Source organism: Haliaeetus albicilla, chromosome 27, assembly GCF_947461875.1.
Source record: "Haliaeetus albicilla chromosome 27, bHalAlb1.1, whole genome shotgun sequence".
Classification (NCBI taxonomy): Eukaryota; Metazoa; Chordata; class Aves; order Accipitriformes; family Accipitridae; genus Haliaeetus; species Haliaeetus albicilla.
In genome coordinates, this window is record NC_091509.1 from 10,166,216 (window position 1) to 10,179,629 (window position 13,414).

At 45.0% G+C, this 13,414-nt stretch overlaps 1 protein-coding gene across 3 annotated transcripts in view; it reads right to left on the reverse strand.

The window, feature by feature from the left end:
- Positions 1 to 13,414, reverse strand: part of HTR4 (5-hydroxytryptamine receptor 4) — a 146,878-nt gene that overhangs the window by 72,717 nt on the left and 60,747 nt on the right. For all 3 annotated transcript variants that reach the window (XM_069773108.1, XM_069773107.1, XM_069773109.1), the window contains exons 3-4: positions 6,026 to 6,151; positions 4,840 to 5,040 (exon numbers count right to left, since the gene is read on the reverse strand). In XM_069773108.1, coding sequence (XP_069629209.1) covers positions 4,840 to 5,040; positions 6,026 to 6,151 — 327 coding nt within the window. The remainder of the gene's footprint in view (positions 1 to 4,839; positions 5,041 to 6,025; positions 6,152 to 13,414) is intronic.

Here is a 13,414-nt window from a genome sequence, read left to right on the forward strand (position 1 = left end):
ATGAAGTGAGTTGAAATTTTCTCCTTGCCCTTCTCAGGATGATCACAGACCAAGACACATCTGGAAGTGATGCTCCAGGACAGTCACAGCAAGGGGCTGGCAGATCAGGAAGGAGAAAAAGGCAGATTTACATGGTGGGGTTTAGCCTTCTTCTGGTATGGAAAATGAATCTATTATTCTGTATCCACCACTCCATCCAAGCTGTGTTGAAAATCCATGTTGTCCTGCTTGCTGAGGATGTTTGGAACAGCATCCAAATTCATGGCTGCAGAAGGGAATTAATCTCTGTGAAGAGGACACAGGAGTGAAGTGGGACTTCAGGTGACCCACAGCATGACATGGCACAAGTGTAATATTACCCTCAATGCAGCAAGGAAGAGACCACGGCATGTCCTTAGGGATGTGGTAAGGCCAAAATCAAAATGTCTATGTTCTCCCTGTCTTCTTCCACCCAAATGCCTCCTCTGAGAGATGGAGGAAAGACCCTCATGTTTTATTTCAATCAGAAAATGGTTTATTAAACAGGCCCAGTAGGAAAAAAAAATTAATGTCCTTGGTCTTTGTGGATGTTTAGACCTGACAGTGTTGCTAGCTAAGGGGTATCAGGTTTTGGATCTGCAGGCATCAAGGTCTGCTGCTTGTGTGGGGGAAAGCAATTGCTTTTATATACAATGTTTTCTGATTTACCTAATCAGGCTGCCAGAGCACGCCAGCGAGCAAGCACTGCAGAAATGTGAAATAACATATTCAGTGGTAATTCAGGAAGAAAGAAAGTCTTTTTAATAGACTGTTTGGGACACAAAATTGCTCATGAATTAGCACAGAAATTCCTGGTCAAGTTAGGACCGTTTTGGTGCTCAAGAATGATGTCCAGGTGGATGTTAAACAACTTCAGTGATGGCTACAGTACCCTAGTGTTGTCCTTAAGTTGTATTTTGAAAATCATGTTAATCAGTCAGTCAATCAATCAGAGGAAGAAATACAGCTTTAAGAGAGCAAGATGACTAGGGACTGACCCACCTCCACAATATTTTCATTTACAGCGGCTCAGGAGAGCTAGTCCAGTGCTACAGGAGGCACCTTGGTCTGTCTCGAGCACCACGGTGGGTAGTCTGAACTTGACATTTGGTCCTGGGAGAACCCAGAAGCCCGTAATCTTGAGACTCAATCAGATTCATACTGAGGTGTCTGATCAAACAGAAAGTGATGAAAGCCACGCAGTTGACTTGGAATTCTCCTCTTCACATGAGACAGAGAGATCTTGGGCTTCGTCTTTCAGCTGACACTCACTGTCAGCAAACACAGACATAATTGTGCTTTCTTGTACTAGGAGAAGAAATATACCTTTTGAAACGTCTAAGATGAAATCCTGCTTTTTCATGTCAGTGCAAAAGCTACAAATGATTACCCATGGAGTCAAAACAGCCATTCAAGATGAAATTCCACAGCAAGACTGAATGGCTAGGAGAGCTATATATGCCCTGCAGAGATTAGATGATAGAGAAAAGTTTCTATGACAAATTCAAGTGCCTTTGGAGAGGAGCAGCCTGTCTGAGGGATGTTGCTGTTAGTGCTTTGCCAGTGGTGGTGTGTGTGGTGGTCACTGCTCTAACAAGCACTCAGAGTCCCTTTCTGAGAAAAGAAACAAGAAAAACACAGTACCAGGAGAATTACCTAAATTTAGATCAGCTCTGCAGCTAGTCCGCAGAGGCATCATTCTTCAGCGTGAAAGCAACAAGCAAACGATAAAGGCTGCAATAATTATCCATGTCAGGCTGCATCCAGCCCACCAGCTTGGAGAACCTTTTCTCTCTCTCTGCCTGAGAGCAAAGAACAGCACATGTATGGTAAACACATGTGAAAGAGAAAGAGCATTTGTGTGGTCCTGAAATAATTCTCTGATATCTGCCAATTTCAGGTTTGTCAGCTGTCAAAAATTACTGCTGTGTTTCTGTATCCCAGACAGCACGTTCTGCTCCCTCACCCCTGAACTTGCAGAGGTTTTCAACACACCCATCACTCATTAATGAATTAATTCTTGTCTTTTTTTCAAGCAATTGACTGCAGTTTAGTCTACATGGCCAATATTGGGGGGGATGGCAAATATTGGGGGATTTCTCCTCTGTCAGTGCATTCATGACAAAAAAGTTACAGTTATTTTCTGAAAGATTTTTTTTTTTGCTGTGACACTTAGATGAGTTCCAGCTCTTGGAACTTCAAATTCAGAGCTCTAAACACTTTATTTTGATCAGCTTGGCACCAAGATTGGTGGATGGGGGTTTTTTTTAGCCAGTGTGTGTGTCATTTTTCATTCTACTTTAAAGAATCTCTTTAATTCTGAAGAAATAGGAAGAATGTTCCTGTACCAGAAACAGGTTCAAATACACACTCAGTAAGCAGAAAATCTTAAAAGCAGGATAATTTTATCACAGAAGGCAGAGCCAATTAAATGGAACAATGCTGATATGGGACTCATTCAAGTGCAGTGCCCATCAGCCTCAGATGCCAGTGCAGGGGCTGCTGCACCTTCCCCAAACCTTCTCAGAACACACATGGAACAAGCTTAGAGAATTAGTTTCCTCCAAAACACAGTTACAGCTCCTGCCTTCTTTCAAGACAGCCGTTCTCCCCTTTTGTGTAGTATTCTAGTGATTAAAGCATTGGCTTGGGATGGGGGAATGGAGTGGGGTCCCCAGACTCAGCTCCCCATTTCCCTCTGTCCAAAAGAAGGGGAATCATCTGTGCATTACTGTAGGCAGCAATGTTCACCCATTGCTACGGCAGCTCTGGATCTAGTGGAGAGAATTCAAGACTCCTTGGGCAGAGAATAAAAGAGCATAGAAGCAGGAGCAGAGCTGTAGTCCTCTACAGGTGTTCACACTCTGCTCTGGATATTTCATTTAGTACAAAATAATCTAATCCATCTCATTTTAGGGTTTTTTTAAGTTGTTGGTTTGTGGTTTTGTTTTTCAGTTCCAGTTCCTTCTACTCAGCTGGGTGTTCGCAAACTCTGCCTCAGGTCTGTTCACAGAAAGAAAATCATCCTGTATAAAACTGTGATCTCTATTCTATATCCCTAATACATTAACCCTGAGCCCTGCGTTTCGACAGTGGTAGAGCCAAGGCTGCCCTCAACCGCTTCGCTACCCCCAGACAAGGCTGTCCCGGGAGCACGGGGACCGATGGGGACAGGCGGCGGGAGCAAGAGCTCGTGACGTGGCGGGGGTCTGCACGAGGGTGGCATAGGCAGGAGAAAGGGGGGAGCTTCCCTTCTGCGCACCCCACACGGGAGGTTCCTCCTCCCCTGCGGGTGTCAGAGATCAGGGCGGAAGGGCAGGGGGGAAACCAATATTTTCCCTGCATGTCCCCTTCTCTACACAACCCCCTATGTTTAATTAAGAGCCTGGAGAATCAAACTCCAACGTTTTATATAACAAGGCCACATCCAGAGCGCAGTGCTTAACATGGGCTTTACTAGTAATTGGCTCAACGTGGCAATTTGTCAACTTTTTTAAGATAATGAGCTTCCAGTTGTGTTCCAGCCATCTAAACTTCCAGATGAGGAAACGCGCCGTGGCTGTTGCATGTCAGCTTCTCTCTGGATACAATACTGCGTGTGCCAGTGCCCCTCTCTCCCACAACAAAGGAGTGCTGCCCATCAGTGGAGAAGTTAATCAAGTATCTTTTGAAGTCTGGCTGGGTGCAGACTCTTTGGATGAAAGATGCTATTTAAATATCAGTTGTCATGATGATGAGAATGATTATGGTTATTTTGGCCATATTAGTAATACTAAGTAATAGTATTTTTAAAGATATTGAAATCTCCGCACAGAACTCAAATGAAAGCTCTAAATATTGCTTATTAGAATAGCCGGACAAAATGTTTTCTTCTAAGTATTTATCCTGTGAAAAATTCTTGCTATTCTGTATGGAAAGTCCTGCCATTTACCCTGAAAAACTGCAGACAACAGTAAAACAGAATTGTTTGCCATAAATTATTTAGGATTTTGGCTTCATTTTAATTTTGCAAGAAAAGTTTGAAAGAAAAGGAAGTTTTTAGGACCTCCCACAAAGCCTATGCACCCTTTTCACCAGCTTTGCCTCCTTGTTAGTAGTCACTAGTGGAGATGTGCAAATGGATGCCTTAGAAAAGCAGCCCATAAAATATGGGGGGTTGCTCTTTTTGCTCTTTCTCCATATAATCTAGTAATATATGTCACAATGTGTCATTTAGTAGTATTGGTTTTCATCCGCCAGTATGACTGCTAGCAGCAGGAAGAGCAGTTCTGATAGCACTTGAAAGATATGCCAAATATTTTTTTGACAAGAGAGAGAAAGCGAGAGAATTTAGTGTTTCAGTCCCTGGGAAGATGGGGCTCAGCACAACGCGTGAAGCCGTTCACCAGCCAAGCCGCCCCTGGCAGCGAGCAACACTTGACGTTGTAACAGAGAGAAACGTCCCTGCTCAAAAAACAGCCTGTGCACGATGCACCGTCTGCAGCAGCTGCAGGTCTTTCCTTTGGAAACATCTTTAAGGCATCTTTTCTTTACTTTAAAGAAGAAACTGTGCCATGTCTGATCAGTAATGCAAACAGAGCTGTGTGCCGCAAAGCAGCTGAGAACCCGGCTTGCTCTATTGATATAAATCTTATTCCTTTCAAAGTTTTTCTACACTGATGAGGATTCAGAGAGCTCTCTCCAAAATCAGCTACTGAGAGAGATTTATTGCTCTATAGTTTCCAGCGGGTTCGTATTTGCCCTTTGGCTACTGTTGATGAGCAACATCACTGAAGAAACTTAAAGCAACTATAATTATTCTCTATTCTCTCCTGTTCATACCTGTCCAGCGAGATACAGCACAGGTGCAGGATTGATGCTGTGGTGAGCAGGACATCGAGGGACGTTCGGACCAGGCAGAACATCTCTCCATAGATCCAGTTGTCCTGAACCAACTCAATGGCTCCAAACGGCATCACCAGCACTGACACCAGCAGGTCCGCAAAGGCAAGGGAAACAATGAAATAATTGGTCTTGATTTTCCTGCAAGGCAGATCACAAAATTAGGGTGGAATAGTTTCAGTGCAGCATCCTCTACATGTGGACAGAGATTTCAGCTTGTGTTTGGGTCTAATTTGCTCCATCACACTAAAAGGTCCTCTCTAATGTATTCCTCACTTTATAGGGTCACCCCTAGCTTGTTCCTGTTTTTACAGCTAAATATCCACCATGTTCCCTGCATAAACGCATCTTTCTGCTCACGCAGAAGAGGCAAATAGATGCTCACAGGCCTCTGCATGCGGCTCAGCCTCACAGCTTGCATTGGAGAGTTTGGGGTGGAGGAGAGGGTTTTTATTTTAGCTTGTAAATTGAGAAAATCCTTCCAGAAAGCATTGAGAAGAATCTAGACTGAAGCTGTAATTTTAACTTGAAAACTACTTTTTCAACCATAACAATAAAATAGAATTAAATCCATTAAAAATCCCACGCAGAATTTGAATAGAAGCTGTTGAATATCTCGCTCCACTCCTGAGGCTGGTCTGACAACTCCCAGGGGTAGCAGCAAGCCTCAAGACAGGAGTTTTGCCTGTGACCCCCTCAAATCACTGGCAGCATTCGCCAAGCTGTGGCAGTGCAGCACAACTGCAACAGGACCTTGATCTGTGTGGTTTTCTGATGGGCTTGTTGGGAAATTTGAGATGGAAAAGGGGTAGAGGCCAAACTGCTTCTCCAAGGAATTGCTGCTTAGCTCTCTTTTTCACTGATTTATTTGTATTTTTACACTGAGCACACTAAAAACGTAGAGGATGGATACTAACATGATCCCACCACCACAGTGTAAATCCGAGTGGAGGTGCGCTGAGGCCAGTGTGAGAGTCTGATGCTGCCGTGGTGCAACGCACGGCCAGAGACACCCTCCGTCGCGGCAGTTTATGCCCTCAGCTGTGGGCAGGGGGTTTTTTAGGCAGGGATTTTCCCCTGTGCCTCCCCGCGGAAGGGCAGGCAGTGGTGGGCTGGGTGGGCTCACCTGAGCTGCCTGTCCTGGCACACAGCCACCATCACCAGCAGGTTCCCCAGGATGGCCATCAGGATAACGGCGGAGATGAAGGTGAGCAGCACAATCTTCTCCGCTACGCCGAAGCCCTCACTCGAACTGGGGAGCACGCAGAAAAAAAAGAGAAAAGAAAAGAAGCTGCAGGAGCACTGGGAGGGCATCACCCGGGCAGCACGGAGGTGCCAGGCACGGGCGCTCGTTTTGGCAAGTGCGAGCACAGCATCCCCACGCCTGCTGCAGCGAGGCAACTTTCCCACCAAGACCTTTAACAAAGACCATTCCGTATTTATGCGGAAAGCTGCGAGGCTTGCGTTCATCAGCAGAAAGGCTACAGGTGGAGGATACCCACAACATCCACGGCCACCCAGGTGTCCCAGTGGCAGAGAAGCCGACACATACGGTGGAGGAGCCCATTTCCGAGGGCTGGAGTGAACTGTGCCTGATTTCTGGAAGTCCCTTCCAAATCAGAGACTCTGGATGAAAACATTTTCATTCTCTTTTCATCCCAATAAATAATGTTATTTTCTATGCAGAAGTATTTTGGGTTTCTTTCCTTTTGTTTTTCCGTTTTTTCTCCAGGTTTTTCCTCAGGATGAGCATTTTACATCTTGAATTTTGAAATCTACATAATCTTTTCCCTTGTTCTCTCTTACCTTCACTCTGTGCCAGAGAACAAGAGGCAGTCTGGCATTTATTTTTTTTCTTTTTCACTTGGTAACTTTTCCAGAATTAGGGAAAAGAAAATAAATTTTTTTTAAAAGGAAGTGCCCAATTTCCCCCTACCCTGACACCAATAATTTCTTTCAGTTAATCAAGAGAAAGAAAAGAAAAAGGAAGGATAACAGGAAAACACAATGTTAGACATATTTTAAGTCTGCATTTTGACAAATATCTTGTTAAATGTTTCAAAAAAAGTTGTTGGGTTTTTTTTCAGAGCCTGCAAAGCAGGAAGGTAACACACAGCATCCACTAAATAGTGTTCAATTCCTCATAAAACTGGTTTTATTACAAAATTTTGAGCCACTTTTCCTTTATAGCTATTTCTAATTATGTATCCATAACAAAACACATCCTAAACCTTCGCCTGCTTGTATAACTTTCCCTATTACACTATATGGGTGAGAACGGGTGTTTGTTCATGTTATCAAGTGTAGCTAGAAATAAACTGGCATTAAGAGCAGCACTTGACACTAATTCAGCAGGGAAATTTCTTCACAGCATACGGAGCTGGTAGTCAGCACCCAGGATTAATGATGTGAGATTGTTCAGGTAATTGAAAAATTGAACTGTTATTCTATTTTACTTTGACTTCCTCTGGGGTCACTTTTTATTTACTAAGTACATTCCAGACTTTTACACTTTATCTCACTGAATTCTCCTGATTTTGGCAAAGCTAAAAAAGATTAGAGACTGCTGAGGTCCTGCCTCCACTACCTGTGCCATTTTAATAAGCTTCTAGCGACTGACTTCACCCTGAGCCTGCATTGCGGAACATCCATTTAATCACAATCTCAATATTTGTCCCTAAAAGCGATGCCGCTTTGAGTATGACTTTTTTGCCAGCTGCCGGTTGCACCAGGGGGTGAGATGGCAGCCTGCTGAAGTTGGACTCCTCGTATTGAGTAGGAACAATATCTTAGGAATTCCTTGATTTTCAATGTTTTACAAGGAAATACATCACTAGGTATAGGTTCATCCAGATGGGTGAGGATGTTTATGAGCAAATAAAGAAAAGGAAAGGAGATGCCCTGGCCTCACACTAGTTTCATAGAAAAACACAGCACTAGGCAGATACATGCAGGCTCAAAAACAAGTGCAATTCTATGGCTATAATAAGAAAGAGGTCCAAGGCAACTGCATATCCTAGCTTCATAAATGTATGTCCATATGCCAAGTAGTGCTTTCTCACCTGCGAGAGCACAGGTAGCTTTTAATTCTAGATAATCTCCTGTGTTAAAACTAAGAGATTAATAAAAGTCACGTAGAGTGGACAGCTGGGTGTAGCCCACCTCTCTACAAGGTTTTCAGGCAAAAAGTCCCTGAGCACTGCCAGGCACGTGTCCTTCTGGAGGTGGGTTGCTGGGGTACTGGTGTACCAGGAGAGGGTGTACGGGTGGTTCAGGGCGAAGGGTACCCGAGAAGGAAGCAGGTTTTGTCCTGTGTTGGAATGAATGATCCCAGCCCAGAGGCAAAGGCAAAGGCGTGACTGTTTCTTTTGCCCTGCTGGTTTTCAGTGCTAATGTCAGTAAATCCACTCCTGCTTAATGTAGGAAGGTCTCTGGGGTTATGTTGGAGGGGTCAGACATAGCCATGGGTTTGCATCCAGCAAGACACTTATTTTTGCGCAAGCCCATTATAGGTGCTAAGATAGGAGAAAGGCAAAGTCAAGATGTGTTTTTATTTAGTATCAGAAAGAGTTTGCACTTAATTAGAAAGAGCTGTCTACTGAACTTAGCACAACTTCAATGAGGGCAATTAAGGCTCAAAGAAGCCGGTAGCTCTGGACAAATCCTTCAGTGCATTCAGAAATGTTGACAAGGCTCTGTCTGAACTAAATGTGGCTCTCCCAGTTTTTAATGGAGAGCATTGCTTCCTAACACCTTGGGTCATTAATTCTTGGACAGCTCTTGCAACGAGTGGTTTTTGTGTCTGCAGTTCTTGCAATTACAATGCAATTGCTGCCTGCAATTTGCCTACACTGGTCTAGTCATACTTCCTCCCATCTGACAGAAGAAAATGCCTATCGATCAAAAGGATCTGCTTCATCCATCATTCTGTCTGACAGGGGCCTGTAGGAGACGAAATGCCTACATGCACACAGCAGTGCCTCCCTTGCATGTTCTCTCATGCTGCAAAGGTCTGCGTCACAGTGGGCTTGTGTTCCACAGCTTTTGGTGGATTCCTTTGCCTTCCTCTCTCTGGTCTGTCTTTCGAACTCCCAGTACATGGTGAACACTATATCTGGGCATCTTTCCTCCTTGGTCTCGTAGTAACAAGCTAAATGCAAAATCCAGCACTAAACACTAAAACACTAAAATCCCAGACTACCCTACAGAACCTGTCACTGGCCACACAGCTACTCCTAGAATAGGACGTCACTCCTTCCCTCTGCTAGAACTCACCGTCCCTCTCTCCCATTCATCTCCACATACATCAGATCTGAAAGACCTCATTTTCCCAAGAAGCGGAGTCCCGCATTGGAGATTTTGGGAGGCAGGAAGCTGGGAGCTGCTGACACTTGAACCTGCACTGCAGCAAAGTCCTTTGCAAAAGGATGAGCAGTCAGGAGCGGGTCCTTCCCCGTGGGCACCATGCACAGTGGGATGCACAAGGGGATTCTCCTCTGCTGGAGCCACACAGACCGCTCTGGGCCCACCGCTTGCTCTCCTGCTGCACGTGGCTGCTGCTGCACAGCTGGGGAAGGGCAGACACTTGCCAAGCATCAGTATTTTGAGCACAACTGAATGCCAGAGCCTTCATCAATAATGTTCATCAGCAGAAGACACCATGAAAATTAAGGGGAAATGGAAAAGAAACAATTTCAAAGGCAGGTCTCAGCCACAGGCCTTCTACCTGCGTACCGGGCGGGATGAAAAGCCTCAGGAACAATGGGGATGCTGGGATCAAAGGCACCTTCACTGCCGAGCTGTAATTGTACCTGTCTAAATAAACCTTCACAATAGACTAACATTGCTCCGTGGCTGCATCTGCGAAACAAAATGTCAAACCACACTGAATAGCGCCATACAAAAGATGTTCCTTTTCCTCCCGAGTGAGCATGGCAGCACGTACATGCTAGCAGAGCGGTAAAGAGGATGATGATGGTTTAGTTTACACAGAGCCAGGCTGAGTTAGATTTATATTTTGTCTTATCTAGCTTTGCCTGTCCTTCTGCTGTCCTAAACAATTTTCATCACTGCATTATTTGAGCACCTTGCATCTGCACTCTGCAACATGTACAGAGGGGGAGAGACACCTCTTTGTCCCTGAGCCCTGCCCGGGGGAGGTGAGCTGGCCATCGGCCGTGGTCGGGGCTTCTCACTCCACCATGCAGCGCCTTGGGAGGGGGGCTGGCAACCGAGCCTGCTGGCTCTTTTTGGGGGGAAGCCCTGGGGTCTTGAGGCTGCCTGCTGAGAGATCCCTGTCCTCTCCCCGCAGTGGGGACGCTGGCTCTCAGGCTGGTGGCTGTGCTGCCCAGGGAAAGGCACTTGGTGCCAGGATGCCCTGGGGCCTCATCCCACGGAGGGAGGTAGAGAGGAGGAGTGAAGCATTTTGATTTGACCCGTTCCTTGAATAAGCTGCTCTGCTCCTAAAGGCAATGGGCTTGCACTTGGACATAAACATTTCACAGTAATCAATACAGCACATAGTAAACGCATGGGTGAACTGAACTGCCAGCTGGGCAGCAGGGGCAAGCCGGGTGCCCTGACGTGCTGCTGACTCCTGGGTGCGCGCTGCTCCTCTCGCGATGGGCGCAGGTGGTTCTGCGGGACCCGGGGGAGGAGGGAGCTTGAGGGATGCCAGAGAAAAGGGCTCTGGAGGTGGAGAGACGTGATGATTTTCACCATGCGGCTAGGACAGAAATAGCTGCAGACACCCCTATGCTCTTCCTCAGCAGCAGGATTTTCTGCATTGAAGAGAAAACTCCTACAGATGCAAAGAAGTCATAACTCTGAAGTTAGAAGTTATAACTGGCCAAGTTTGGTGCTTTGGGGAAGAAGATTCACACTGAATTTAAGCTGGGTTTTGCTAAGCAGGGATGTGGTTTGGGGTGGAAGGGAGATTTGTCCTTGCAAGGCAGGTACTGACTGTCTCCTTTTGTAAGAATCCCAGATGTTTTCCTCTCATTTGGCCTCGTGAAGAAGCACAGGGACCATAATAGCAGGTGAAGACAGATCTGCTCTGTGCTCCCAGACATCTTCCTCAGTGAACAAGCTTATTGCCTGGTACAGAGACGTCCATCCCTTCCAGCCTCATCAGCTGCAAAGAGCTGTACAAGTGAACAGACGCTGAAGAGAATTACCCACCTCAGGTCATCTTTGGTGCACAGAGATTTTGAGTTTTACTCATCAAAACAATCTCTGGAAATGCCAAAGGAGGCCAGCACTGAGCCACATTTCACCAGATGTTGCCCTTCTTGAAGACTGAGGGGTGCTTCAACTTCAGCCAGGAAGCAGGGCAATATTTTAAGCCCACATTTCCCATCTGGCGTGCACAGGCAACCCTGCCCTGAAAGTAGGGGCGTCCCGGTCTGCATCATTTGACTTGGCTGGTCACAGCCCAGGGCTCTGAACAGAGGCCAGCAGGTCAGAAACGTGCACCGGCACGCTTGTCTATGGAGCATTTGCTGTGGTAATAGTTTCGGAAGCATTTGGGAGATCTCTCCAAAGAGTATTTCTCTCATGCCATGTTGCATTGCTCCCCTGGGGAACATTAAATAGGCGTAAGCATCACTGGGGGTGCAGGAAGGATGTTCATCAGGGCTATGTGTCTGTACGTCTGCCTTTTGAATAATCTATAATCAAGTAGGAATAGTTGTTAATTATTCAGTCTCAGTAATTCAAAGCTGTTAATAATGGAAGAAGTAGATATTGCTGTAAATTAAAATCAATGGTTTGCATAACATCTTTGATCAAATCTGAGTGCTCTGGCTTCCAAGCATGCTTCCCTGTTTAATAAAGCAGAGATTGATGGGTTTGCTATTATGAGGAAATGAGATTCAGACAAAATGATTGTTGGTTAGTAGGAATATAGAAATCACTTAAGGAAAAAGGTGAAATACTGATGTGGAATGAATGCTTAAAACCCATATATGGACACATTCAAAAGGCTCTTCCGTATAATCATTAATGTGAAGAAAAAAAAGTGTAATTATTTTTTCAAGCTCAATTTTTACTTTCCTGTAAACACCCCAACTTTTCTAAATGACCTCAAGTGCTTTTGCATATTTTATGCAGCAATTAAACTGCACAGATGAGTCATGTTGGTAAGACCACGCACATTGCTCCTCTGGTTTTCGTTACACATGTCACACCCTGACCTCCCTGCCACTGCACTGGGAAAAAGTCGCTAATAAACAGCTCAGTGCTGCGAGCACCTTGGGCACTGCACAGACCCTCCTGCGGGAGTAAGAGATGGAACAGAGAGAGACACTTTGCTTTGGGGGGTCAGAGGAGCGCAGCTGACAAAAAGGAGGCTGGATGGCCCATTTCCAAACTGGAGGGGAATAACTCTGCCTGCAGAGGTAACCTGGCGCATCTCCTGGAGGAAGCCAGGGACCATAGTGAGCACTTCATAATGTGTAAGTCTCACTGAAGAAGACTAAAAGCTCAGAGCATGGTAGCCTAGAAAAGAACTTTCTTCTTGATTTAACAGTGGCCTCAGTGTATGGGGAATACATGGAAGAGTTGGTCTGCTTTGTTTTCAACCAAGCCATGGTTTTTCCCTCTGCAACTCCAGCTGACACGATATTTCATGTAGGTCTTTAACTACAAATAAGCTGTCATTTGCATCTCCTCCTTTCTACTCCCCTGATTATTCCTAGGCATAAAATCAGAGGCTGAGTGTTAAACACTTTTAAATCAAGATATGTTATTTTATGAGTAAACCTAACAATGCATGTCTCAGTACAGAAACATGACAATAGGGAATATATTATTTGATCTATGGCTTTCCAGCTGTTACCATATTCTTTTCTACTGCCACCTAAAAATATTAATCAGAAGTCAGCATTAATCCAGAAGCATATAACTTCTTTTAATGCCTTCAAATGCCACACTGCCTGTGCTGCTTTGCTTCAGACTGTGCAGATGGCAGGACAACTTCTAACAGATTTAAATCAATTATGTACTTCGCTTCTGTTTTAGAAACAGATTGAAATAAATTAAAGTATTGACAAGCCAGAAATAAACAGCATACCATGTATCAAAATAACTCAGCCATATGATTAGTTTATTTGAGTGCTTTTCTTTTTTTTAACCAAATAGATTGCAGCGGTGGGGTGGGTGGGAAGGCATGAGGTTTTCTCCTTTTGTGCTGGTTTGAACCTCAGAAACATTCTGCAAACCAACTTGCTTCCGCTGATGGTGTGCAGCTGAAAACACACCACGCTACTGCAAACAGCAGCAGCCCAAGCAGGATCATGACTGATGAAACGAGGACTTCAGGCCACCTCCTCCTGGACAAAACTACTGATAACATCACTGATCCTGCACCTCTGCTCCATGTATCTGCCGGTGGCTGAATGCTATAGTGCTTCAGAGAATTAAGTGTTTTAAGCAGCTGGTAATACTGATTAAAATCAATTGTCAAGATGAAGCAAAGAAGACAGGCTATTTAAATGTTTTAAAAATTGCTGTGCGG